The sequence below is a fragment of the Leopardus geoffroyi genome, chromosome B4 (genome assembly GCF_018350155.1).
Source record: "Leopardus geoffroyi isolate Oge1 chromosome B4, O.geoffroyi_Oge1_pat1.0, whole genome shotgun sequence".
NCBI lineage: Eukaryota > Metazoa > Chordata > Mammalia > Carnivora > Felidae > Leopardus > Leopardus geoffroyi.
The window spans coordinates 64274565-64300263 of record NC_059341.1 but is presented as its reverse complement, the minus strand read 5'-3'; the positions used below and the strand labels follow the sequence as shown (position 1 = coordinate 64300263).

Sequence of the window (25699 nt, the reverse complement as noted above, 5' to 3'; positions counted from 1 at the left end):
AGTTTGGGCCAGACAGAATATTGGTTTTTGAAATCATAGCAATCACAGGTTCAACTCTATTCTCTGTCACGTACCAACTGTAACCATGGACAAGTTATGTAATCTTCCCAAGTGTCAGTTAATTCATCTTTATGGAGATAACAGGGTTTTTTCCTTGTCTCTCACTGATTTATTATGAAGGTTAAATAAAATCTGTACACAATAGTTGGGGCATAATTGGCACTAAATGATAGCTGATATTATTGTAATTATTGTTAGTTTTATTAGTCCTACACAATCCTCTATAAATTATGCATATTTTCAGTTGTGTGGGTCGGCATATTATTGCATTTAAAGTATAGCTTTGTTAAATTAAATAGGGTATTTGTTTCAGTGTTGAGAACCTAATAAATGTTCTCTTATCCTGAATGTTAGGGCCTTTTTTTTTTTTTTTTTTTTAGGAAAAAACCCTTTCATTACCACACTTCCTCTTTTAAGAAGCACTCTATGTCTCACGGCATGTGGTCTGTCCTGAGCTCTCATCTTTCTGCTGTTTGATTAGCTTATGCCAGCTGGTTCATGGAAGCTGTTAAAATTTATAGTTGATTAATATCTACCACTTTAGTTCAGTTTCAGATGAAGAAGCATGAGTATTTATGAGCATGTTTTTGTATTAAATGAAGTGCTTTTTGTTTTTTGTGAGATTTTTTGGAGGTTTTTTGTTTTTTGGGGTTTTTTTTGGTAATTTGGTTTATGCTGAGAACAATAGATGAATCCCTAGATTGTAGGACTCTCTCTGTCTCTAAATGAGTACGTGTGTGTGTACATTTTAAGTGTCATAAAAAGGAAAATCTTACACAGTAATTTTATAACCATTCATTGAAATCATTGTCTTAGGAATTATGCTATAAAAATGCCTTGTATGTTTTAGCTTATTTTTTTCTCTCTTCAACAGTGAGTTACTGTTCTTATCTATGTTTTATCAAAGGGAAGTTGAGGCTCAGGGAAGCTAAGTATTCTTCCTAAGATCACATAGCTATTAGGTAATGTGGTAGAACTAAGAATGGGGCTTAGATCTGTCTTTCTCCAAATACTTAACCACCATGTTAACTGTATTGGGCCTGCACTTAACCTTTCCTTATCTGCCTCAATATTTATTTTTAAATTATTAACTCACTCTGCCAATCTATTATTAAGGTATCATGCTAAATAACTGTACAGCATAGAATGAAAGCTCTGTGTAAATACACATTTTAACATTGACAGTGTCTCTCCCATTAGAGAAAGAGATTTCATTTAAATGAATGAAATAAAAGAGTCATTATGTTGATTTGTACTCCGGTGCCCTCCTTCATTTTTCCTGTGTTGAGAGGCTTTTAATAACATCTAATACTTCATTTCTTATTCACTGATAAAGCTATGCCATAAAATTTAAAAACATTGCAAGTGCTAAACAATTACCAAGAAAACCCAAAGTGAATCAGAGTAGATGGATTTTAGTGATGAAACTGTCCTTCTAGACTCATTTGAAATTCTGGTCTATAGCCCATTTAAACAGATTCAATCTGCTATTTAGAGAGTGTATATATCACACTCCCTTCATGGTGGTAACTAGCTAGAAATTTTAAGTAGAGAATGTACCCAGGAGATGGAGGCTCTTTTCTAGGACCCCAAATCAGAGAATATCACTTTTTTCTGTACCCTGAAAATACCTGAAACAGGACAGTGGGAAGATTGGAGTATAATCTTCTTTACAAAGGACTAGTGGAAGAGGGGTACCTGGGTGGCTCAGTTGGTTGAGTGACTCTTGATTTAGGCTCGGGTCATGATTCCCAGATCCGAAGATTGTGGGATTGAGCCCTTCTTCAGGCTCCACACTGAACCTGGAACCTGCTTAAGATATTCATTCGTTCATTCATTCTCTCTCTCTCTCTCTCTCTCCCTCCCTCTTCCCCTTTCTCCCCCTCCCGCCTTCCTCCCTCCTCTCTCCAGCTTGAGCAAATATATGCACATACTCTCTCTTCTATCTAAAAAAAAAAGAAAGGCATAGTGGAGGAATAAACGATAGGGGAACTTAAACACTAGTGTCTAATTTTTGATACCAATAATTAAAGTCTCAGGAACATTTTGAGGCCTTGCTTACCTTCTTTGACTCCTTACAATGGAAATAAGCAGTTACTCACAGCTCACACTAGACTGACATGCCAGCTTGTATGCCTTCACAGTGCCTCTCTCCCCTCCTTCCTTCCCCTCTCTCTTGTAAGTTGTGCATGAATTAACCTTGTCAGAAAGTAAAAGCCACTTAAAAGTTTTCTTGAAAAAGATGGGAGCCTTCTAATCACAAATTGCTACTCATGCTCAACTGAACATCATAGCTTATGGGTTATAGAGTTTTTAAATCCAAAGTAAACTTGGAATTTTGATGGCAGACAGTAGGATGGCAGACAGTAGGATTCCATGACTTATATCCTAAAAGCAGTAGAGTTGTTTTATTTTATTTTTTTATGTTTGTTTATTTTTGAGAGAGAAAGAGGGACACACAGAACCTGAAGCAGGCTCCAAGCTCTGAGCTGTCAGCACAGAGCCTGACTCAAGGCTCAAACTCAAGAACTCTGAGATCATGACCTGAGCTGAAGTCAGACCCTCCACTGACTGAGCCAACCAGATGCCCCTAAAAACAGTAGAATTTGACTAACTTTGGACAATGTCTTTATATTAGCTTTATTTTGTGATAAATAGAATCTTAATATTAAGACTTTTTCTTGTGGCAGCTGGGTGGCTCAGTTAAGCTTCCAACTCTTGATTTCAGGTCAGGTTATGATCTCAGGGTTTGTGAGTCCTAGACCCTCATCAGGCTCTGTACTGACAGTGTGGACATTCTCTCTCTCTACCCCTCCCCTGTTTGTGCATGCTTGCTCTCTCTCAAAATAAATAAAGTTAAAAAAAAAAAATAAAAGGACTGGGACACCTGGGTGGCATAGTTGGTTAAGCGTCCAACTTCAGTTCAGGTCATGATCTCTCAGTCTGAGTTTGAGCCCTGCATCTGTGCTGACAGCTCAGAGCCTGGAGTGTGCTTCAGATTCTGTTTCTCCCTCTCTCTCTGCCCTTCCCCCGCTCTCATTCTGTGTCTCTCTCTGTCTCAAAAACAAACATTAAAAATTTTTTAAAAAACAGGACTTTTTCTTGCTGATGTTTTGTTGTATATTCAAGAAATTAATCCTTTGTATATTATATGTGTAGCACATACCTCCATTCAACATGTGGCTCTTAATTTTCTTTTAGGGGTCTTTGATGAATTAAGATACTCATAATATTCATAAATTCAAATTGACCAATATTTTAATTTATAACTTACCTTTCTTTTCTATTTAAGAAATGCTTTAGTCTGAGATCATAAAACAGACTATATTTTTTTCTAAATATTTTGAAGTTGTATTTAGCATTAAAGACCTTACTCTATAAGAAATTAATTTTTGTTTGTTTTAAGGAAGAGATCAAACTTAGTATTTTAGAAATATTTATAACTAGTTATCCCAGTTCTATTTCTTGAATAGACCATTGTTTTTTCCTGTGAGTAGGAGTGCCACTTCTATCACGTATAAGTTCCTATATGTGAGGGTTTATCTGGTGTATTTTAGTTTATTCTGCCAATCTTTCTGTCCCTGTACTAAATTAAATTACTGCAGCGAGGTGCCTGGGTGGCTTAGTCAGTTAAGCATCCTACTCTTGATCTCAGCTCAGCTCTTGATCTCAGTGTCATTAGTTTAAGCCCCACGTTGAGCTCCATGCTGGGCATGAAGCCTAGCTAAAAGAAAAAAAAAAAAATGCTATAGCTTTAAAGTACGTCTTGGTATCTGGTAGGACAGTTCCCTCACTACCTTATTTTTTCCCCAAGAAATAGACTAATTTATTCAATATACATTTTTTTCATGTGTGTATATGTACATTATAATACAAAATAGTGACATCATTTTAGCACTTAGCTCAATAAGAGCTTTCAAAATCATTAATCTTTTGAAGTCGCACCATCATTAGAGCTTTCTAACATAGATAATGCTGTGTTACAGATAATGCTCACTCCCTATTTTTATTGAAAGTGCATTGAATCCAATTTGAGGACGGTGATATACTTACAATTTAAGTTTCCCTTTCCATAAAAATGTAATCTCTCTCCATTTCTAAGGGTCTTGTTTAATGTCTTCCAGTAGTAAAGTTTTACAACAGTAGAAAATAGCAAATAATGACAGTTTTGTTTCTTCTATTCCAGTATTTCTCATTTTTACTTATTTTTCTTGTCTTTCTACACTAGGCTCTCGAGTATAATATAGAATAGAATTAATAGTAGCAGACATCCTTGTCTTTTTCCTGATTTTAAGAAGAATGATTTTAATGTTTTGCTAGTAAGTGTACCATTTGCTGTAGTGTTTTTGGTAACTACCTTGTACCAGGTTAAAGAAGTTCCCTTTTATTTCTAGTTCAAGTTTTTAAAAATCATGAATTCGTCTTGTATTTTATTGACTGCTCTTTCTGCATCAAGAAAGATGATCATGTTTTTATCCTTTTGATCAGTTAATAAGGGGAAAAATCCACCCCTGTATTCCTGAGTTAAACCTTACTTGGTCATGATATACTATTGCTTTTTTAATATAGGGCTTGATTTAGTTGGCTAATATTTTTATTAGAATTTTTACATCTATGTTTTTTAATGATATGACTTATAATGTTAATTTCTTGTACTGTCTTATCTGGTTTTTGGTATTCAGGCTATTCTATTATACATTGAGTTGGAAAGTGTTCTCTTTTTTTCTGGAAGATTTTACTTAAGGAAGTGTTTATTTAAGGTTGTAATTATTTGTTCCATGACTGAGAGAACTTGTCTGTAAACTGTTTGGTCTTGTTGGGAAGATGTAAGATACCAATTCAGTGTTTTTAATGGTTTGTTTAGTGTTTTTGTTTCTCCTTCCCCTTTTGCCCCTTTCCTCCTCCTCCTCTTCCTCCTCCATCGCCGTCATCGTCGTCATCATCATCATCATCATCATCATCATCAACCATGGACACAGACCAGCTAATGTTTTATTATACCACAGGCTGCCCCCTGGTATTTGACCATGGATCCCATATAGCAAAACATGCTGTATCCCGTATAGTTAAAACATGCTGGCACATTACTAGTCCCATCCAGTCATTAACAATGAGTTCAGTCCATCATCCTTATTGTATGAAAGTGTCTTACAGGCTGAGGTCACTCAGGTTTGCAGACTTCTATTCAAACGTGTCGAAGGTTCCCAAAGCAGTAGTGGTCTGAGCAATATTTGGCTTCACCCTTTCAAGGTATCTGATATTTTTGAGCTAAGAGACAATGTTAACCTCTTTCTCTAAGCCTCTTTTGAGGTGTTCATGTATATTGGATTTCCCTTACTACAGACTCATTTATTCTTTCCTTTACCCTCAGCTACTGTTCCTCCTTCATTTTATTTATACCCAAATTCTTCCACCTTTTGAAGGGAAGACACACCTTAGGTTCATTTACGGTATAGGTAGGTTGTTGGGGCACCTGGGTGGCTCAGTCGGTTGAGCATCCGACTTCAGTTCAGGTCATGATCTCGCAGTTTGTGAGTTCGAGCCCCGCATCTGGCGCTGTGCTCAGAGCCTGGAGCCTGCTTCGAATTCTGTGTCTCCCTCTCTTTGTGCCCCTCCCCCGCTCATGCTCCATCTCTGTCTCAAAAAAATAAACACTTAAAAAAAAAACACAGCACAAGTAGGTTGTAGGATTCTACAAGTGACGACGGGATCTGGCAACCCCTTACACATTCCACAGTCAGTCCTATGGGAAAAGAGGCTCCTGGCTGTATCTCTACCTTGCATTCTCCTTGTAATTAGGTCCTACATAAACAGTTTCCATTTTATTTTGGAATCCATCTTAACATTGCCTTCTCCATTAGAGTGTTTTTCCAACAGTACTCGAGACAGCATGAGTATTTCAGGTTTTAAGATTATTTTATGTCTTTCATTCATAGGAACAGTTTAAATTAATATTCCAGTAGCAAGCTAGTAATTGCCTCTCAAATGGGAATTCTCTAGTCCAACATCCCAATACTTATCATTAGGAGATGCTCACAGATGTTTGCCTTAACCCCAGATTATGCTCTACACATAGGGCTGTGGTACAGAATTTGTCCATACCATGACTCCTGCTGCTTTTGTACACTGTGTAGGCTCAGGCAGTTATTCCCATTTAGCATGTCCAGTTAATATTGCTTGAAGAGTAATCTATGTGCTTTCTGTTTTTCTTTTGGGGGAGGTTTTCCACAGACATACATAATATCCACTCCCATAAAACATTCAGGTAAAGCCTATTTAAACATTGTAATTTTTACCCAAACTTTTACCTTAATGCCATCAACCTTAAAACTTTTTTATATTCTATCTAATTGTAGCCTGTATTAAAACTTCACTAAAGGGTTTTAGTACCACAGTGCATGAAGCTCCTGAGTAAAGAGTCTCAGAAACTTCTCTTCACCTGCTGACCATTTTCCCCATTCTTGTGCATTAGGTTTGGGTCTCCAGCAGGGGGGTGAGTCAAGAGACCTTAGCCCTTTTATCAATCTTTATCTTGATTAATCTGCCTGACTGTTGCCCTAGATGATTCCAGGTCTGGTTTCTCATTGTAATCTTTGCCTTTCCCATATTTTAAATTTCTCCAGACTGGGGTAAATAGACCCAACTTGTTTGGTGCCCTTTTATTTTATTTTATTTTATTTTATTTTATTTTATTTTATCTTATTTTTTAAGTTTATTTATTTTGAGAGAGGAAGAGTATGAGCAAGGGAGGGGCAGAGAGAGAGAGGGAGAGAGAAGGAATCCCAAGTAGGCTCCACGCTGTCAGTGCAGAGTCCAGCACGGAACTTGAACTCAACAAACCACAAGATCATGACCTGAGCCGAAACCAAATCGGACACTCAATTGACTGAGCCACCCAGGCGCCCCATATTCACCCCATTTCTTAATAACTCTCTCTTCTATCTAAAAAAAAAAGAAAGGCATAGTGGAGGAATAAATGATAGGGGAACTTAAACACTAGTGTCTAATTTTTGATACCAATAATTAAAGTCTCAGGAACATTTTGAGGCCTTGCTTACCTTCTTTGACTCCTTACAATGGAAATAAGCACTTACAGCTCACACTAGCCTGACATGCCAGTCAGATGCTTAACCAACTGAGCCACCCAGGAGCCCCTTATACTCTAGGTTAAAAGTTTTGGGTTTTCTGGGGCGCCTGGGTGGCGCAGTCGGTTAAGCGTCCGACTTCAGCCAGGTCACGATCTCGCGGTCCGTGAGTTCGAGCCCCGCGTCAGGCTCTGGGCTGATGGCTCAGAGCCTGGAGCCTGTTTCTGATTCTGTGTCTCCCTCTCTCTCTGCCCCTCCCCCATTCATGCTCTGTCTCTCTCTGTCCCAAAAATAAATAAACGTTGAAAAAAAAAAAAAAAAAGTTTTGGGTTTTGTTTTTTTTTTTTTTTACTCTCTTAGCACTTTGAGAATAATGTTCTACCATCTTCTGGTTTCCAGTGTAGCTCTCGAGATATAATCTAGCACAATCACCCTAATTGTCATTCCTGACCAGAAATCGGTTTTTTCACTCTGGCTGTATATGAGATTTTCTTTTTGCCTTTCATGACCTATATTTTGACTGTGATTTATCTAGATAGGATTTCTTTATTTGTTATGTTTGTGATTTGTTGTATTTCCTGAAATCTTGTGTCATTGTGTTTCAGTAGTTTCTGGGAAATTTTCAACTATCTTCCTAAATGTTACTTCTGTCCATCTTTTTTTCTTTTTTTCCCTTTGAAACTCTAATTAAATCTGTTAATCTGTTTCACTCAGTCTTTCATATCTCTCAAACTCTTTTTCTGTCTTTTCTCTGTGTTCTGCATGATTTCTCCACATCTGTCTCCAGCTTATTTATTTTCATTTTACCTGTGTTTAATCTGTAGTTAACCCTTCCTTTGACATTTTACTTTCAGTGGCCCTAAAACGGTTTTATTTCTTAATTCTTTCTTTAATTTCCTTAAACATATTAAAAATATGCATTTCATATTATTTATCAGATAAATTCAGTATCTGATAGGTTGAGGATTGAGGGTTTCTTCCTTCAGGAATGATTTGTATTTTCTTTCACTAAACATCTAAGTTGACTGGCAACACAGGTCTCTTTTTATTTTATTTTATTTTATTTTATTTTATTTTATCATTTTTAAAATTTTTATTTATTTTGAGAGAGTGTGTGCACAAGCAGAGGAAGGGCAGAGAGAGAGGGAGAGAGAATCCCAAGCAGGCTCCACATTGTTAATGCAGAGCCCAAGATGGAGCTCAATCCCACGAACCGTGAGATCATGACCCGAGCCAAAATGAAGAGTCAGATGCTTAAGCAACTAAGCCTCTCGGGCACCCCTTTATTTTGTTTTAAGTAGGCTTCACACTCAGTGCAGAGTCCAACATGGGGCTTGAACTCATAACCCTGAGGCCAAGACCTGAGCTGAGATCAAGAGTCAGAGGCTCAACTGACTAAGTCTTCGGACACCAAAGGTGCCCCTTCACATACAGGTCTACTTTAAATTAAAATTCTTCCTCTTTGTGTTTCTTTGGGTCATACAGATAGCATGACTTTGGGCCCTAAATATACCTGAATGTTGGCCAGTAGATAAGAATTCTCAAGGGTTTTTTTTTACCTCCTCTTCCCAGAGCAAGGACCAGGACAGATAAATTTCTTGTCAGCACAGTGGCTTTTTTTTTTTTTTTTTTTAATTCTTGTTTCATTTTTGTTTTTTCCTTTTTCCATCTCTTTTCCCTGAGATTTCTACCATTTGGGGGTCCTGGCTTTATACAACAGGATCTACTGTCTGAATCCCACCCCTTCTTGGACTTTGTTCTCCAACATGCACAGAAATAAAACTGAAGCTATAGGCCACCTGGGATCAGTAAATGCCTCAAAGATACCTAGACTTTTGAGCTTTACCACACTGGACTCTTGTTCCCATTTTGTTTCTGGCCCTAATGGCTTCTTCCCCTAATTTTTGCAAATCGATATATTCATGAACTGAATGTTTTAAAATTGTTTTTTTAGTATTTTAGTTTAGGTTAGGAGCTCTGCGGGCGCCTGGGTGGCTCATTTGGTTGAGTGTCTGACTTCAGCTCAGGTCGTGATCTCACAGTTTGTGAGTTTGAGCCCCACATCCGACGTCAGTGTAGAGCCTGCTTTGGTTCTTCTGTCCCATTCTCTCTCTGCCGTTCCCCGCTCATGCTCATTCTCTCAAAAGATAGAGGGGCACCTGGGTGGCTCACTCAGTTGGGTGTCTGACTTAGCTCAGGTCATGATCTCGCGGTCCGGGAGTTCAAGCCCCCCACCTTAGGCTCTGTGCTGACAGCTCGGAGCCTGGAACCTGCTTCGGATTCTGTCTTCCTTGCTCTGTGCACCTCCCCCTCACACACACACACACACACACACACACACACACACACACTCTCTCTCTCTCTCTCTCTCTCTCTCTCTCTCTCTCAAAAATAAATAAACATAAAAAATTTTTAAAAAGAGATATACAGGTAAGATGATAGGTAGGTAGGTAGGTAGGTAGGTAGGTAGATAGATAGATAGATAGATAGATAGATAGATAGATAGATAGATAAAGGAGCTCTAGTCCACCATACTGCCATAAATAGAAGTGTTTGAAAAAGATCACTGGGGCTCCTGGGTGGCTCAGTCGGTTAAGCGTCCGACTTCAGCTCAGGTCACGATCTCGCGGTCCGTGAGTTCTAGCCCCGCGTCGAGCCCTGGGCTGATGGCTCGGAGCCTGGAGCCTGCTTCCGATTCTGTGTCTCCCTCTCTCTGCCCCTCCCCCGTTCATGCTCTGTCTCTCTCTGTCTCAAAAATAAATAAACGTTAAAAAAAAAATTTTTTTTTTTAAAAAAGAAAAAGATCACTGAAGTAAAATTAAAATGAAGATTGATTGTGTTACTACAGAATATAACAACTGCTAGGTATAACTTAACTATTAATAATATAAAATAGGAAAGTTATCCAGGTCTGTTTTCTCTTTTACCAATAATTACCAATTGTATTTAACCTACTTTCAATAATTCAAGTACATAGTTATATACATAGATACTTAATCTTCTGTTGAAGCAATAAGAGATCTCACTTTTCACGGGTAGTCATGGCTATTTGAAAATTATATTCTTACCAATAGATACATATATTTTTATTTTAAATAATTTGTTTTAAAAAATGCCTGATGTCAGGGCGCCTGGGTGGCTCAGTTGGTTAAGTGTCTGACTCTTGGTTTCCTCTCAGGTCATGACCTCACACTTTATGAGTTCAAGCCCTGCATCAGGCACTGTGCTGGCAGCTGACATGGAGCCTCTCTCGCTTTCTCTTTGCCTCTCCTCCATGCACACATGTGCTCTTTCTTTCTTTCTCTCAAAATAAATAAATAAACATTTAAGGGGTGCTGGAGTGGCTCAGTTGGTTGAGCGACTCAGGTTCAGCCCAGGTCATGATCTCACAGTTGATGGGTTCGAGCCCTGCATGGGGCTTACTGCTCTCAGCCTGTCATGGAGCTTGCTTTGGATCCTCTGTTCTCCTCTCTCTCTGCTCCTCACCTGCTCACACTGTCTCTCTCAAAAATAAATAAAACATTAAAAAAAACTTAAAAAAAAAAAGTTTAAAAGAAATGCCTGATGTCAAGCCATTGCCAATGATTTTTTGAGGCTCTACAGAGTGTCATGGCTTACTTGTGATTAATGTACTTTTTACACTTAAAATTGTGAGTTAAATAAGAATTTTTAATAACACAATTCTCGATGAGTCCTTGGTTCATTACCTATTTTGCAAACCTTATTTGACTTTGAGACACGTGTATATTTTTGTAAAAATCATCCAGTGTCAAATAAAAAATCCTTTTCAGTTAAATTCAGATTATTCTCATCAATTACCCATTTTTTTGTGGATTTTTTGCCCACAAAGTATCTTTATATAGATTAGATTTAGCAAGTTTTTAGAAAATTGTGTTTAAAGAAACACACATACAATTGGGGCACAGTCAGTTGAGCATCAGTCAGTTGAGTGGCTCAGTCAGTTGAGCATCCAACTCTTGATTTCGGCTCAGGTCACGATCTCATGGTTCATGAGATTTGGCCCCTCCTCAGGCTCTGTGCTGACAGCATGAAGCCTGCTTGGGATTCTCTCTCTCCCTCTCTCTCTGCCCCTCCCCTGCTTGCTCTCACTCTCAAAAAAAAAGAAACACATACAATTCACCATCTTAATTTCTTAGTGAACAGTTCAGTAGGATTAAGTATATTCACATTGTTATGCAGTCAATCTCTAGAGTTTTTCATCTTGTAACACTGGAACTTTATACCTGTTGGACACTTCCCTTCCCCATGTCCCCCTCCTTCCAGCCCTTGGCAACTACCATTCTACTTTCTATTTCTATGAATTGACTACTTTAAGTACCTCATATAAGTAGAATCACATAACATTTGTCTTTTTGTGACTGGCTTGTTTCACTCAACGTAAGTGAACCTTAGGGTTCATCCATGTTTTAGCATGTGTCAGAATTTCCTTCCTTTTTAAGGTTGAATAATATTCCAGTGGGTGTATATGCCACATTTTATTTATCCATTTATCCATTGACAGACACTTGAGTTGCTTTATCTCTTAGCTACTGTGAGTAATGCTACTAAAAACATAGATGTGCAAATAGCTCTTCAAGTCTCTTCTTTTAGTTCTTTTGGACATATACCCAGAAGTAGAATTTCAGCAAGTTTTTAATACCTAGCTGCTGCCAAGCACCCTTTGGTTTTCTATGTTAGTAATATAGATGTGCTTTTAATAGGTCCAGTATATCCCATTATATAACTGGCCATAATTATTTTAACCAGATTCCTCTTGCTAGATATTTAGGATATTACAAATAATTTACTGTTATAAACGACACTTTATACATAAAATATTATGTACATATATTTTTGTACACTTAAATGATAAATTCCTAGAATTGGAACTGATAGGTTAAATGATCTTATCTGTATGTATATTTTTAATTTATTCCATATGTCATTATTTTAGTCCATTCTTTTTTTAATTTAGTGGGTTTTTTTAAGTTTATTTATTTTGAGAGAGAGGGAGAGCACGAGCAGGGGAGGAAAAGAGAGAGAGAGAGAGAGAGAGAATCCTAATCAAGCTCTGTGCTGTCAGTGTGGAGCCTGATGCAGGGCTTGAACTCACAAACTGTGAGATCCTGACCTTAGTTGAAACCAAGAGTCAGGTGCTTAACCTACTGAGCCACCCAGGCGTCCCTGATCGATATATTTTTAAGCTTTTGATAGATACTGCCAAATAGAAAGCTCTACCAACTTGTGAAAATACTTTTTCCTCCACACCTTTGTTGTGATTTTCTTTCAAATCTTTGTCAACATGATAAGCAAAATGTGGTTCATTTTCCCCATTGAATTTTTGAGGTTGAACTTTTTCATATTGATTTGCATTTGTACTCTGTCTTTTGTAATATCTTCATGAGCTTTAGGCAATCTTTGTTGCTGTTATAATAGTTTATTATGAAAACAGGTCAGTGTGGGGACAAGGGGACAAACAAGCATGTTTAGGTTAGCTCAAGTGAAGTGTGGCACAGGTTCTTCACTTTGAAACCATACTGGCTGAGGTCAAGCATCAGGTTCTCTTTTGTTAGAAAACTTGTAATCCTTGGGGCACCTGGGTGGCTCAGTTGGTTAGGCATCCAACTCTTTTTTTTTTTTTTTTTTTTTTTAATGTTTATTTATTTTTGAGAGAGAGAAAGAGAAAGTGTGAACAGAGGAGAGGCAGAGAAAGAGGGAGACACAATCTCAAGCAGGCTCCAGGCTCTGAGCTGTCTATATAGAGCCTGACACAGGGCTCAAACTTGTGAACTGCAAGATCATGACCTCAGCCAAAGTCAGACGCTTAACTGACTGAGCCACCCATTTGCCCCTAGGCATCCAACTTTTGATCTCACCTCAGGTCTTGGTCTCAGGGTCATGAGTTCAAGCCCCGCGTTGGGCTCCACACTGGGTGTAAAACCTACTTAAAATAAAAAGAAAGAAAACTTGTAATTCTTGCTCTTGTTTTGAGAGCTTCCAGAGGCTATCCTCTTCATTTTGCAATATAGTAGGACATTGTGGGCAGTATCTGAGATGAATTTCTGGAGCCAGAGAGATGAGCCGAATTATGCATGTGCTAGAGGCCTCAAAGCCAGCATCAGGTGACATCAAGTGGTAACCAGTCACTGCACCCAGGATTGTAGGTGTGTAATCTTCCAGCTCTATCATCATGTTCACCAAAGGTGTGCTGGACACTACCAGCCTCATTACCTCCATTGGCAGCACTTTGCAGTATGCAAATCTCATTAGACATGGCCTCCCCCTGGGACACTGAGCCACCAGCCAACCCTGGAACTGCCTTGTGCCACTCCATGTCCTGTGCCCTCTGCCTCAGGTCTAACTGCAGACCCCTCAGCTGTCCCAGTGGGGCTGACCTTGTTCTTTACAATGACTGGTTAGGGGGCTCAGTCGGTTAAGCGTCCGATTTCAGCTCAGGTCATGATCTTGCGGTTTGTGACTTCGAGCCCTGCGTCGGGCTCTGTGCTGACAGCTGGAGCCTGAAGCCTGCTTCGGATTCTGTGTCTCTTCCTCTCTCTGCCTCTCCCATGCTCATGCTCTGTCTCTCTCTGTCTCTCAATAATAAATAAACCTTAAAAAAAATTTAAAAAAACAAAACAATGACACTGGTTAGAAAGGGGCTGAGATAGCGGAGGCAGGGCCATCTCAAAGTCTGCATATAAGCCACTGTGAGGCAAATTTTTGACAGTATATTCTGTATAATGTGGCAAAGCATAATTTTTTTTTTCAACGTTTATTTATTTTTGGGACAGAGAGAGACAGAGCATGAATGGGGGAGGGGCAGAGAGAGAGGGAGACACAGAATCGGAAACAGGCTCCAGGCTCTGAGCCATCAGCCCAGAGCCCAACGCGGGGCTCAAACTCACGGACCATGAGATCATGACCTGAGCCAAAGTCAGATGCTTAACCAACCGAGCCACCTAGGTGCCCCAAGCATAATTCTTTAAATATCCAAATAGCTTTATTTTATTTTGCTTACCTTAGATATTAGCATATTAATTTTTTTTTAAGTTTATTCATTTTGAGAGAGACAGAGACAGGGCGAGTAGGGGAGGGGCAGAGAGAGGAAGAGACTGAGAATCCCAAGCAGGCTCTGCACTGTCAGCAGAGTTAGGGTACTGTGGAAACATGTAGATGGGGCTCTAGTAATGATAAGTATTTAGGGAAGGCTTTGCAAAGGAACTGTTACCTAAGAAAAAAGTGGAACTTAGCCAGACACTACAAGGGAAAGGGACCTCCTGGGCAGAGAAAAAGTGTATACAGAGGCACAGAAACCTATGAAAACATGTTAGATTCAGTGAATGAACTATAGGCAAATTATTTGACTGCCTGTGGGGTGGTGGTAAGAAATGAGGCAGGAAAGGGACACATCATGAAGAGCCTCATATGCCATGCTGACAGATGTCTTAAATATGAAAATAATGTCTTTTACACATTCACCACTTTGAGTATCAAAGAAAAAATAATTTTCCTAAAATATTTAAATATCTCAAATCATACCTAAAAAAGAAAGCTCTTTTATTTCTTGATTCAGTTAAAAAGAATTGTCTTGTTTCCACTAAGTAATTGCCTTATTAAAAAGGATGTGACATTTCAGCCAGTCTTAAAGAAAACATAGAACTGGAAACAATAAACATAGAATATTCACAGCAAGTGGGAGAATTGTGCTGAAGGAAATATAAACCATTTGTATCAGTCTTTCAGTGTCTGGTAGAAGAGGGAAAAGTATATAATTGATTTTCACTCTCCATGTGAGAGTTTTCCATAATCAAACCAGAAAATAGCCCAGGGTGCTACTTGCCATTACTAGAAGAATTTATTTTCTATAAGATTGAACATTTTTCCTACCAATAGTTAAAAAAAAAAAAAAAAAAAAAAAAGTGGCCAGGCTATCAGGCATTTGATTTGACTGCTTAAAACCCTGGACCTTTCAGCCTAGGTCCAATCAGGAAACAGATTAAACCACATCTGTACTTTAAACAGAGGAATGTAATATGAAGAATGACTAAGCTATAATAGAAAGTGACTATAAAGACGTGACGAGAGGCGCCTGGGTGGCTCAGTTGGTTAAGCGTCCAACTTCGGCTCAGGTCATGATCTCATGGTTCGTGAGTTCAAGCCCTGCGTTGGGCTTTGTGCTGACAGCTCAGAGCCTGGAGCCCACTTTGGATTCTGTGTCTTCCTCTCTCTCTGCCCCTCTCCTGCTCATGCTCTATCTCTCTCTCTCTCTCAATAATAAACATTAAACAAAATTTTAAAAAAAGATATGAAGAAAACTCTTAACAGATACCCAAGGAAGGACAAACTTGGAGGGTAACCCATTTTCTAGGGCTAAGGTTTGTAGTTCATTGAAGAAAGAGCAGTTGCGGCCCAGTGGAGAAGGTCGATGGGTTGCCTGGTCCAGAGCTGATCCTCAGTCACCGGGCAAGTGGAAAACAAACCTCTGAGGTACAAGTGAGCTGTAGCTGGTGAGTGGGCACACAGAAGTTGTCAGGACACCACTGTGGGTATGAAATCTGGGTATGTGATATCTGTGTTAGGGGGGCCATGGAAAGATGACTACTGGCCCAATCATTGAGGCTACTACCACTCGGCATGTGGCTGGGGAAGTATACGACCAGATGTCTTCACATATCCACACTGCGGATCAACCGTGCAACAGGAGCAAAAACAAACAAAACACTGCGGTTGTACCGTGGAACTAGGAAGAGAAGCTCCTTCCTGCAGTGTCTCAGCATTACTTTCTACTGGCAAAGCTTAACATTGTGCTTACTGTAAAAGAAAATGCTTAGACCATGTACTAAGTGAATTTGGAACTAAGAGGCAGTAAATATGTAACTGACACAGGATCTGACTGCTTACAGTCTTGAGCCTTTCACCAATGTCTGGCTTATAATTGAGAAAGAAATATTAAAGTAGCCCTGACATTGAGGAACTGACCTAGCTCTTAAACTAGGGCTCACTGTAAGTGCAAACTGATCCGATGCTCACAGCTGAGCCCTGTTGTTCTATAGAACATATAAATAGTCTCACAGGAACATCTACTTCAAGCAAGATCACTGTGCACCTCACAAAATACCAAACGTCCTCTTCTCTTGCTGAATTAGTAGCTGCTGTTCTACTTTCTTACCAAGTACAGTTCTAGCCACCCCCCTTAGTCTGCATTCCCCATAGGTCAGATTTATTGAGATACCCTGTCATAGAACTGCCTTGATTTTTTTCTTTTTTAGTTTTAGAGAGAGAGAGTGCACATGAAAGCAGGGGAGAGGGGCAGAGAGAGAGAGAGAGACAGGAAGAGAGAAAGAGGGAATCCCAAGCAGGCTCCCTACTAAGCACTGAGCCCGATGCAGGACTTGATCCTACAACCTTGGGATCATGACCTAAGCCAAAATCAAGAGTCAGGTGCTCAACCAGCTGAGCCACTCAGGCACTCCTAGAATTGCCTTGATTTCTGACAGTATCTAATCCAAAACAAATCTCCACTTCCTTAGACCCTACCTAAAATTGTCCCAACCCAGCCCAAATGCTGTAATACGTTATCTCTAAACCCTGTCTCTTACTTACTAAGACATTCCACAGATCCCCATAGTGTGTGTTCTCCCTCTCCATAAGGAGTAAGTAGTAAACCCAACTTGTTCAAAAATAGGTGTGTTTCTGAAGTTTTTAACTGAAGTGCATTGACAGAATAAATGATTACTACTAAGTATTTCTCAACCAAATGGATCTTCTCACTCCTCCTTTTCCTTAAAAACATTCTTAAGTAAGGTTTTTATAAGTTGGAGATGGGTAAAGGATTGGAGGAAGAATATCCCCCTACTTTAAATTACTTAAAGGGGTGCTTGGGTGGCTCAGTCAGTTGAGCGTCCGACTTCGGCTCAGGTCACGATCTCACAGTCCGTGAGTTCGAGCCCCGCGTCGGGCTCTGGGCTGATGGCTCAGAGCCTGGAGCCTGCTTCCGATTCTGTGTCTCCCTCTCTCTCTGCCCCTCCCCCGTTCATGCTCTGTCTCTCTCTGTCTCAAAAATAAACGTTAAAAAAAAAATTTTTTTTTTAAAGAAATATTAAAAAAAAAAAGAAAAATAAATTATTTAAAGATATTTTAGATTTTTCTCCCATTTAATGTGTAAAAACTGTAATTCTTTTTTAAAATCTAGATTTTAATGTTTGGTTTTTTTTTAAGAAGTTAGCTAAGTTTGAAACAGACTTTTTTTAAGGAAGTAATTGTCTTAGAAAACTAATCTTTAATCAACAATACCAAAAAAAACTCCTGAAAATAGTTTATTTTGATCACGATTTTTAGAACCATAAAACTCCATAGAAACCCACAGTAAATTTAATAGCAGTTTTTAAAAGTTAGCAAACATACACCAGAACAATCAAGTTATTTTTCTAATAGTCCATCTATATAATACATACTGTACATTTTGAACATAGTCAAATCATAAAATATGTGAATGAGATTACTATGAAGTTAATTTTTTTCTTTCTCAAGTTTTCAATGAGCTCTGTGTTTCTCAGACTTCAGGAGTGACATGTGGAATACCTCTTCCTGGTAGAGCAACATTGTGCTTTCATTCTCTCTTTTTTTTAATTTTTAATTTTTATTTTTAGAGAGAGAGTGCACAAGTAGGGGAGAGGGGCAAAGGGAGGGAGAGAGAGAGAGAGAGAGAGAGAATCCCAAACATGCTCTGTGCTTAGCATGGAGTCTGACACAGGCCTCAATCCCACAACCCTGGGATCATGACCTGAGCCAAGACCAAGAGTTGGACGTTCAACTGACTGAACCACCCTGGCACCCTGTGCTTTCATTCTATCATCACTTCCAAAAAGCTGTGGAAGCTTCCTGAAGGTCCCTTCCTACTATGAAAGGCCTTTGAAAACTTGCATTATATTCCAATATTAAAATCTTTACATTTTTAATATAGAGGAGGGAAAAAAATGTTTAATTTGATTGTTTCCAAACAGTAGTTCTGATCCATATAAGTTCTGGACACTTAAACATAGTAAGTATGAGTCAGTTGGTAAAAATTCTCTGTAATGAGCAGTATCCACAGCTTAGTAAATGGGTATTTGAATTTTCTTCATAATGTGGCCATGCAGATAATTAAGTGAATATATGAATATGCAAGAAGTGTGATTTTTGAGTGCATAGTTTATAGTCTGAGTAGTTACCATTTTCTCCTACTGAAAAATTAAAAGTTCTTTAGTCTCTTCTGGACAAAATCTAATCAAGTCTATTTAAGTTGTAGATATGCAGCAAAATTATATAGTATTATTCCAGCAATCATTTATTTATTAAAAAATACCTTTGAGGGGCACCCGGGTGGCTCGGTCAGTTAAGCATCATGCCCAGCATCAAGCCCATCATTCCTATATGTATATAGGACTATACATATTCCTATAAACAGGTTTTCACCTAAAATTTACATCTTTTTTTTTTTTTTTTAACGTTTATTTATTTTTGAGACAGAGAGAGACAGAGCGTGAACAGGGGAGGGGCAGAGAGAGAGGGAGACACAGAATCTGAAACAGGCTCCAGGCTCTGAGCTGTCAGCACAGAGCCTGACGCGGGGCTCGAACTCACAGACCGTGAGATCATGACCCGAGCTGGAGTCGGACGCTCAACCGACCCAGCCACCCAGGCGCCCCAAAATTTACATCTTTTTAAAAACTTTTTTTAAATGTTTGTTTATTTTTTGGAAGGAGTCACAGAATCTGAAGCAGGCTCCAGGCTCTCGGCTGCCAGCACAGAGCCCAATGTGGGGTTTGAATTCACGAACCACGACATCATGACCCGAGTCCAAGTCAGACGCTTAACCAACTGAGCCACCCAGGCGCCCCTAACATTTACATCTTAATAGTGGATCAAATAAGGAAACTTCTAATTTACTTAGGCTATGAATAGCTGATGATTCATTACCAAAAACCCACTGTAGACTATTAAAGATAGTTGTATATGAATTATAAAATAACACAAGAAAGACTTTTAAGCAGAAAACATCCTGTTTATGCTTGGACAGGTGTTCTTTGGGTGGACATGAACCAGATAGCATCTGGTCATTTTCTTTAACCTTTTTTAAAAGACTCCTCAAAATCTTCCTTCCCCAGATTTTACTCCTTTTGTGCTTAATGAATTCTGTAAGAGCAAAATTACAAGTCCATAATACCTCTTAATTTTTAAATTCTTAAATCAAATTCTTAAATCCAAAAAAATTCAGAAAATCAAAGATTCTTTTTGTAACTCATTTATTAGAAAACCAGACCTGAACCAGGCCTTTTTAAATTCTTTATCTTGCCTACTAGGACACTCATAAAGTTTGCTGCAGAAATATTAATGTGTTTTTTTATGGGGCCCTGCCCCAGCTATTTCATGTATGTGGTATATGCACAATATTACCTTTATAAATTTAAAGAAAAAAACTGAATTCTAAACACATCTGCCTCTAAAGGTTTAAGTAGGGATTATAGACAGTGGATATATAAAGTAATCCATGGCAGAGTGGTTTAAGAGGACACTTTATTTGTAACTCTGTGAGGTAATGGATATTAACCAGACTTACTGTGGTAATCATTTTGCAATATGTACATAAATTATTATGTGTACACCTAAAACTAATAGTATTATATGTCAATTATATCTAAAATGAGGAGGGGGCACTTTAATATTATAAGCAGTTTTTAGTTTTGATAAATTAATTAATGTAAACAAAACACAGGCAAAAACCAACTTTTAATTTTCTGGTAACTTTCACTTTGTTTTTAGATTTGATAGTTATGTAGTTGGGGGTTAAATATAAGATGTATAATTATGAATGCTTGTATTTGTTTGATTTCTTATACCCACGAAATGAAGGCTAAAATAAGTATTATTAGGATAACCATAGGCCATCATCACCATGATCATACATACAAGAAAAAAAAGAGCCTCTGAATTGGGGATTATATAGATCTGCATGTATACAAAAAGTGATCAGTAGCAATATTCTTATACATTTTCAATAGGAGACATGCCAAGAACAATTCTGTTAGTTGTTGTTTCCTTCACATTTTAAGGGAATGTAAATTTACATACTGGTGATTTCAGAAGCAAAAATATGATAAGGTTTCCCACCTATTCCTACCCCCTTAATACCATTCAAGTGAAACCATTTAACTCTTTAATTATAGTGGGATAGACCTATTTTCTGCATGATCATAAAGAAACATTTTATTTATTAGAACAAGAGTTTATTCTGGAAATTAATATTTTCAAGCTTAATGCAGTGATTATGTTTTTATTTGGAATCTTCCCCTCCTTTTTTCCTTGTTCTGTACAGATTATCAACGCTTGATGACTGTGGCAGAAGGCATCACCACACTTTTGTTCCCATTTCAATGGCAGCATGTTTATGTGCCCATCCTCCCTGCTTCTCTGCTACATTTTCTTGATGCTCCTGTCCCTTATCTGATGGGCCTTCAGTCAAAAGAAGGAACTGACCGTTCTAAACTAGAACTTCCTCAAGAGGTAAAACTTATAATGGGTGATGAAGCATTTGCTGTTTGTTGATTTAGGTCAAGGCCACTTTTCTTAGCATTGTCTTTGTCTAAACTGTGTCTCTGACTGTCCTGAATTTTCCAAGTAGGGCTAAGGTAGAGCCTGAACCATAGAGTGCAGATCCTGACTCCTGATGCTTGCTGGGACTAGTCATTAGTTAAGTAAGCATGGTTCAGACAGGACAGTGGCAAGTTTTCACAGCGATAAATCTGTGAGGAGGGAGCAACAGTAGCATTATCTAGTTGCTTTATCATTCGAATAGCATTTAATTCCTTTTTCCCCTCATTTATTTTATAAATTCTACTTTTAAACAAAATAGCCCAGGTTTTCACATCTTCACATCATTAATTGAGATGAATTTAATTCTTGACTTCCTTCAAATGAAAAGTAACATCTTTCAGCAAACTATAGATAATGGAAATATCAAATACTTTAGTATTCTTTGTTTTCAGACCTAAAGCTAGTTATCAGCTTTTTTCTAAATGTCAGCTTGGCTAGGTGATTGAGATAAAAACTCTAACCCCTAGCTTTTAGGCCACCTTAAGGTTACTGTGCTTTCTGTGTGTTGTATTTTCAGATGTTGTTTAAGAAAATTAGGAATTCTTGAAAGTATTTTGAATGTAGTTTTTATCTGTTGTTAATGGTACTCAGAATTAGACTGTAAAACCTTTGAAATGAAATAGTGATGAGAGTGCCATGGCCTATTAAAAAACATTAAATAGTTAACTATATGATATTATTAGCTATTTAATTAGCATCTTTCTTAATAAGATCTTTCATGCTGTGCTGTGCTTTTATTTGTTCTTATTTCCCATAGAGATTCTCATTTTAATAAGTGAATTTAAAATAACATACTAAGCTACAGCTGTTATACCCATTAATGATTCCTGTAATCATCCATTGCTTACTTTATTCCAATGAATATTTCCCTTCCAAAATTAACATTTTTGTTCAGGGAAAAATAGCTTGATTGGAATCATATAAAATGCTTATAAAAGTTGTCTTGCTCTTTTGAGCTTATGCATGTTCTCTGCTTTTGCCTCCCCATTATCTCTCTTTTCTCTATTACCTGAGCTCTCTTGTTTTCTCTTTTATTAGATTAATCTAAGTATCTTGTCAGTTCAAAAAGTAATCCTTTAAATTTTCAAGGAAAAAGAAATAGATTAGCCAAATGTATTTTAAATGCAATTTAAGTTTAAGGACTTAAATAGTGACATGTTTTAGTTTCTTGTTGAGTATCTGGTCTGTTTGTATATTAATCAAGTGATATTTTATAAGACAATATGTTTTGGTATATAAATATTATCTTCCCATTTTTACATGAGTTATAATTGTTGAGAGTTTTTAAATGCCAACTATATATTTTTGGAGTGGGGAAATCTTTCTGTCTCCCTATATGTGTATATTTTCTGACTCTAAAGATAAAAATTCTGAAAGTTCTTGCAGCAGTGACTTTGATTTTCTAACTTTTTACTTTTTAAATCAATACGTTTTTAAGTTTATTTGTTTTTTGAGAGACAGAGACAGTGAGAGAGAGCACAAGCAGGGGAGGGGCAGAGAGAGAGAGAGAAGGAGACACAGAATCCGAAGCAGGCTCCAGGCTTCTAAGCGTCAGCACAGAGCCCATTGCAGATCTCGAACTCATGAACTGTGAGATCATGACCTGAGCCAAGGTCAGATACTCAACTGACTGAGTCACTCAGGCACCCCAGTCAATACTCTTTAATAAATGTACATATCCATCTATTCGTAGAGTAGAATAATATGAAATAACCTGGGTCAGCTGTGAAAATAGCAGTGCTTCTGTATAGAAAGTATATGTTAGTACATCATTATTTTGGAAGAAAATGCTAACAGCTGACCCAGATTATTTCATACTCTTCTACTCTATGAATAGATGGGTATGTACATTTATTAAAGAGGATTGGTTTAACGAGTTAAAAGTTTAGAAAATCACAGACATTGTTGCATTAGCTCTCAGAATTTTTAAGTTTGCTTATCTTTAGAGTAAAAAAAATACACACAGATCACTTTGTGCTCATAACATTTTACAATGAGATAAATAATCTACTTCACATAATTTGAGGAAGATGTAGGTATAAAAATAGCCATTTTTAAAATTGACTTAAATGCACTCACTAGTAATACCTCCTCCCTCCTTTCCCTGAAAACTATAAAATAAAATAATAGTTAAAAATAGTGATGGGAAAAAAAATAGTGACAGGGCTTCTTAGAATAGTTATGAAGATGATAAGTTTGCAAAATGATTATTTTAAGAAGGTATGATTTTAGTTGTTAGCTAACTAATGTAACTACATAGACTTATAATTAACCACCCACTTACTTTCCCCATAGTTCTAAAATGATAGGCACAGGTAGCCATTTGTTAAATTGTTTTTTCAGGGGGTGGGGTAGAGAAAGTGACGGTAGAAGGATACAGCACTGGGGATGAACTGCAGAGAAGGGCACTTCACTTATTCCCATTCTTGCTTGTCTTTACAGTAAATGGTGGGCAAGAAATCCAGAGAAAAACTGAAATTGCTTTTTCCACTTTTGTTTTTGTTATGTCTTGCCCCTGAGATTCTGTGGGAATATTTTAAATATTCTCTCCATGGGGCACCTGGGTGGCTCAGTCGGTTGAGCGTCCGACTTCGGCTCAGGTCATGATCTCATGGTTCGTGGATTCAAGCCCTCTTTTGGGCTCTGTGCTGACAGCTTGGAACCTGAAGCCTGCTTCAAGTTCTGTGTCTCCCTCTCTCTCTGCGCCTCACCCACTCATGCTCTCTCTCTCTCTCAAAAATGAATAAGCATTAAAAAAAATTTTAAATATTCTCCTCCAGTTTACCCTTATGCCAGCTTAACTTCAGCCGTTGAGAAACTATATTCCTTAGTAAGCATGGAGAGAGCTGCCCTGGCCTCACATTCCTGGATACTTCCTCCTCCTGTGTACATCTTTGGGGTTCCACAAAATGACTGTCTCCTTGAGTCTTATTCATTCATTCACCAAACAGTGTCTTCTCATACACTACCAGTGTAGGATACATTAGGAGACATCAAGATAAATAAGATACAATTTTTGCTTTCCAAAGTAAGTCATTTACAAATATCAATAACAGAGGTTAAAAAAAATAATTAAGAGGAATGAATGAACTAAGCATATATGCAGAGGAAATCAGAATACCTTTAGGGTAGGGACATGGGAAAGCTTCATGGCAGAAGAAATGATTAAACTTTAAGTCTTTGTTCCCTTTCTTTTAAGGGAACTTTTCTCTTTTTTTTTTGCATTTTTCATTTTTAACTAGACGTGATTACTTACCATGAATGTGTGTAAGCAGCATTGATAGTAAAAAATAGAGAAATATTTAGTCCTAAAACAATATAAGATTGAGATGTCAAGAGTGTTTTTTATTGCGTATGTAATATTTCTTGAGCTCTCCTGATAGAATTTTTATTTTTATTTTTTTCTGTTGGAATTTTTTAGTTTAATGGTATTAAAAGTAAAAAAGTGACTTAGCAGAATGCCCTATTATATGGAGTTCTTGTTTGTTTTAGAAAAAAGGCTTTTCGGTTTTTCTTCCATAAGTCTTCATAGTGCAAGTTAACAGTCCTATTTTTATTTTGCGATAATCAAAGCCCCAACTTGTCCCCAATCTAAGCAGTCATAGGAGGGTATGAGAGACTCATGGAATCATGAAGGCAGGCCAGTTAGCTGTGGTGCTGGAATACCCGCCTTGCCCTATGGCCCTTTCAGCTCAGCAGTGGTTATATGAGCATAACAAGCTTTAAAATTTCCCAGATGTATCATTTTCTCTTTTCATAGAAGGATAGAAGAAGATAGCAGGAAGGCATTAATGAAGGAGATGGTACAAAATGTAAGTGGTGGGAGGTTGCTGGCTAACATTTAGATTAGCAAGTTAGTGAATTTTTTTCTTCCATTTTTAAAGATACTGAATCATCCATTTGAATTATAGTGACCTACTTTCTCCCCCTAAGTCTTTCAACATACCCTGCTTTCTAGAGACTATAGTTACATATATAAGGATGTGGATTTACAGAAAACTGTAGGCAGCAATACTGTCTTCAGCAAGATTTGACTTCACCTCTTATTTTAATTAGAGGAAACTACTGATGTTGGAAATGAGGAAAATTGTAGGGAAAAAATCTTTTAAGCCACCAGGCTGTTTGAGAATGCTTATCTAGAACAGGTGTCAGGAAGTCGCCTAACTTCTTGGGCCTCAATTAGTTCATCTGCAGAATAAACAGTTGAATTCAGAGGTCACTTCAGACTTGAGGAATCGTTATTGATTCTCTGTTCTTAGATGGAGGAAAGTCTTCTTGAGTTTCGATTGAGCTAAATGTAGAACTTTGCTGTACTTCTTGTACATCAGCACCTAACATAAAGATCAGGGATCGAAAGAGAAAAATAAAAACCCAACTCTTTGCTCTCCTCCTTTTACCTTACCTGGCCATACAGGATCAAAGGACAGTGTGAATTGTCTCCTTGCTGACCTGGGTGGCCAGGCTATAGGAGAGACAGGGAGACACAAGGTGAAACTTCTGTTCTGCTGATTGACTTCCACTCTATGCCCTGTGTCCAGCCACTAATGTAGTCAGCATCAGTTTTATGTGTTGGGCTATACCTTTGGCCTCCCACCCTTCCAGAGTCTATGAGCACAATCTTCCTTTACACTGACAACCTTGTTCTGATTAAGAGAGTGTGAGCAGTAAAAGTAAAATATTGTTTCGGAGTCTACTATAATCAAGTACCTGAGGGATAATCAGAATTGCATGCATGAACTTGGCCACTTGAATTGTCCGTAACTATTTAGAAAATATTTAAAAGTCTTTTTATTCAATATAAAATCAAAATCTATTGCATAAGCAAACTCAAAAAAACTTTGCTCTGATTTCTATTTCCTCTTTTTTTCAACTCAAAAATATCTCCTGAATCAGCTCTTAATTATTGAAGGGGCAATCATTTG

The 25699-nt window shown here is 37.9% G+C and overlaps 1 protein-coding gene across 7 annotated transcripts in view; it reads left to right on the top strand.

The window, feature by feature from the left end:
- DENND5B (DENN domain containing 5B) overlaps nucleotides 1-25699 on the top strand; it is a 193020-nt gene that overhangs the window by 91646 nt on the left and 75675 nt on the right. For all 7 annotated transcript variants that reach the window (XM_045466586.1, XM_045466582.1, XM_045466585.1 and 4 more), the window contains one exon: nucleotides 20500-20687. In XM_045466586.1, coding sequence (XP_045322542.1) covers nucleotides 20500-20687 — 188 coding nt within the window. The remainder of the gene's footprint in view (nucleotides 1-20499; nucleotides 20688-25699) is intronic.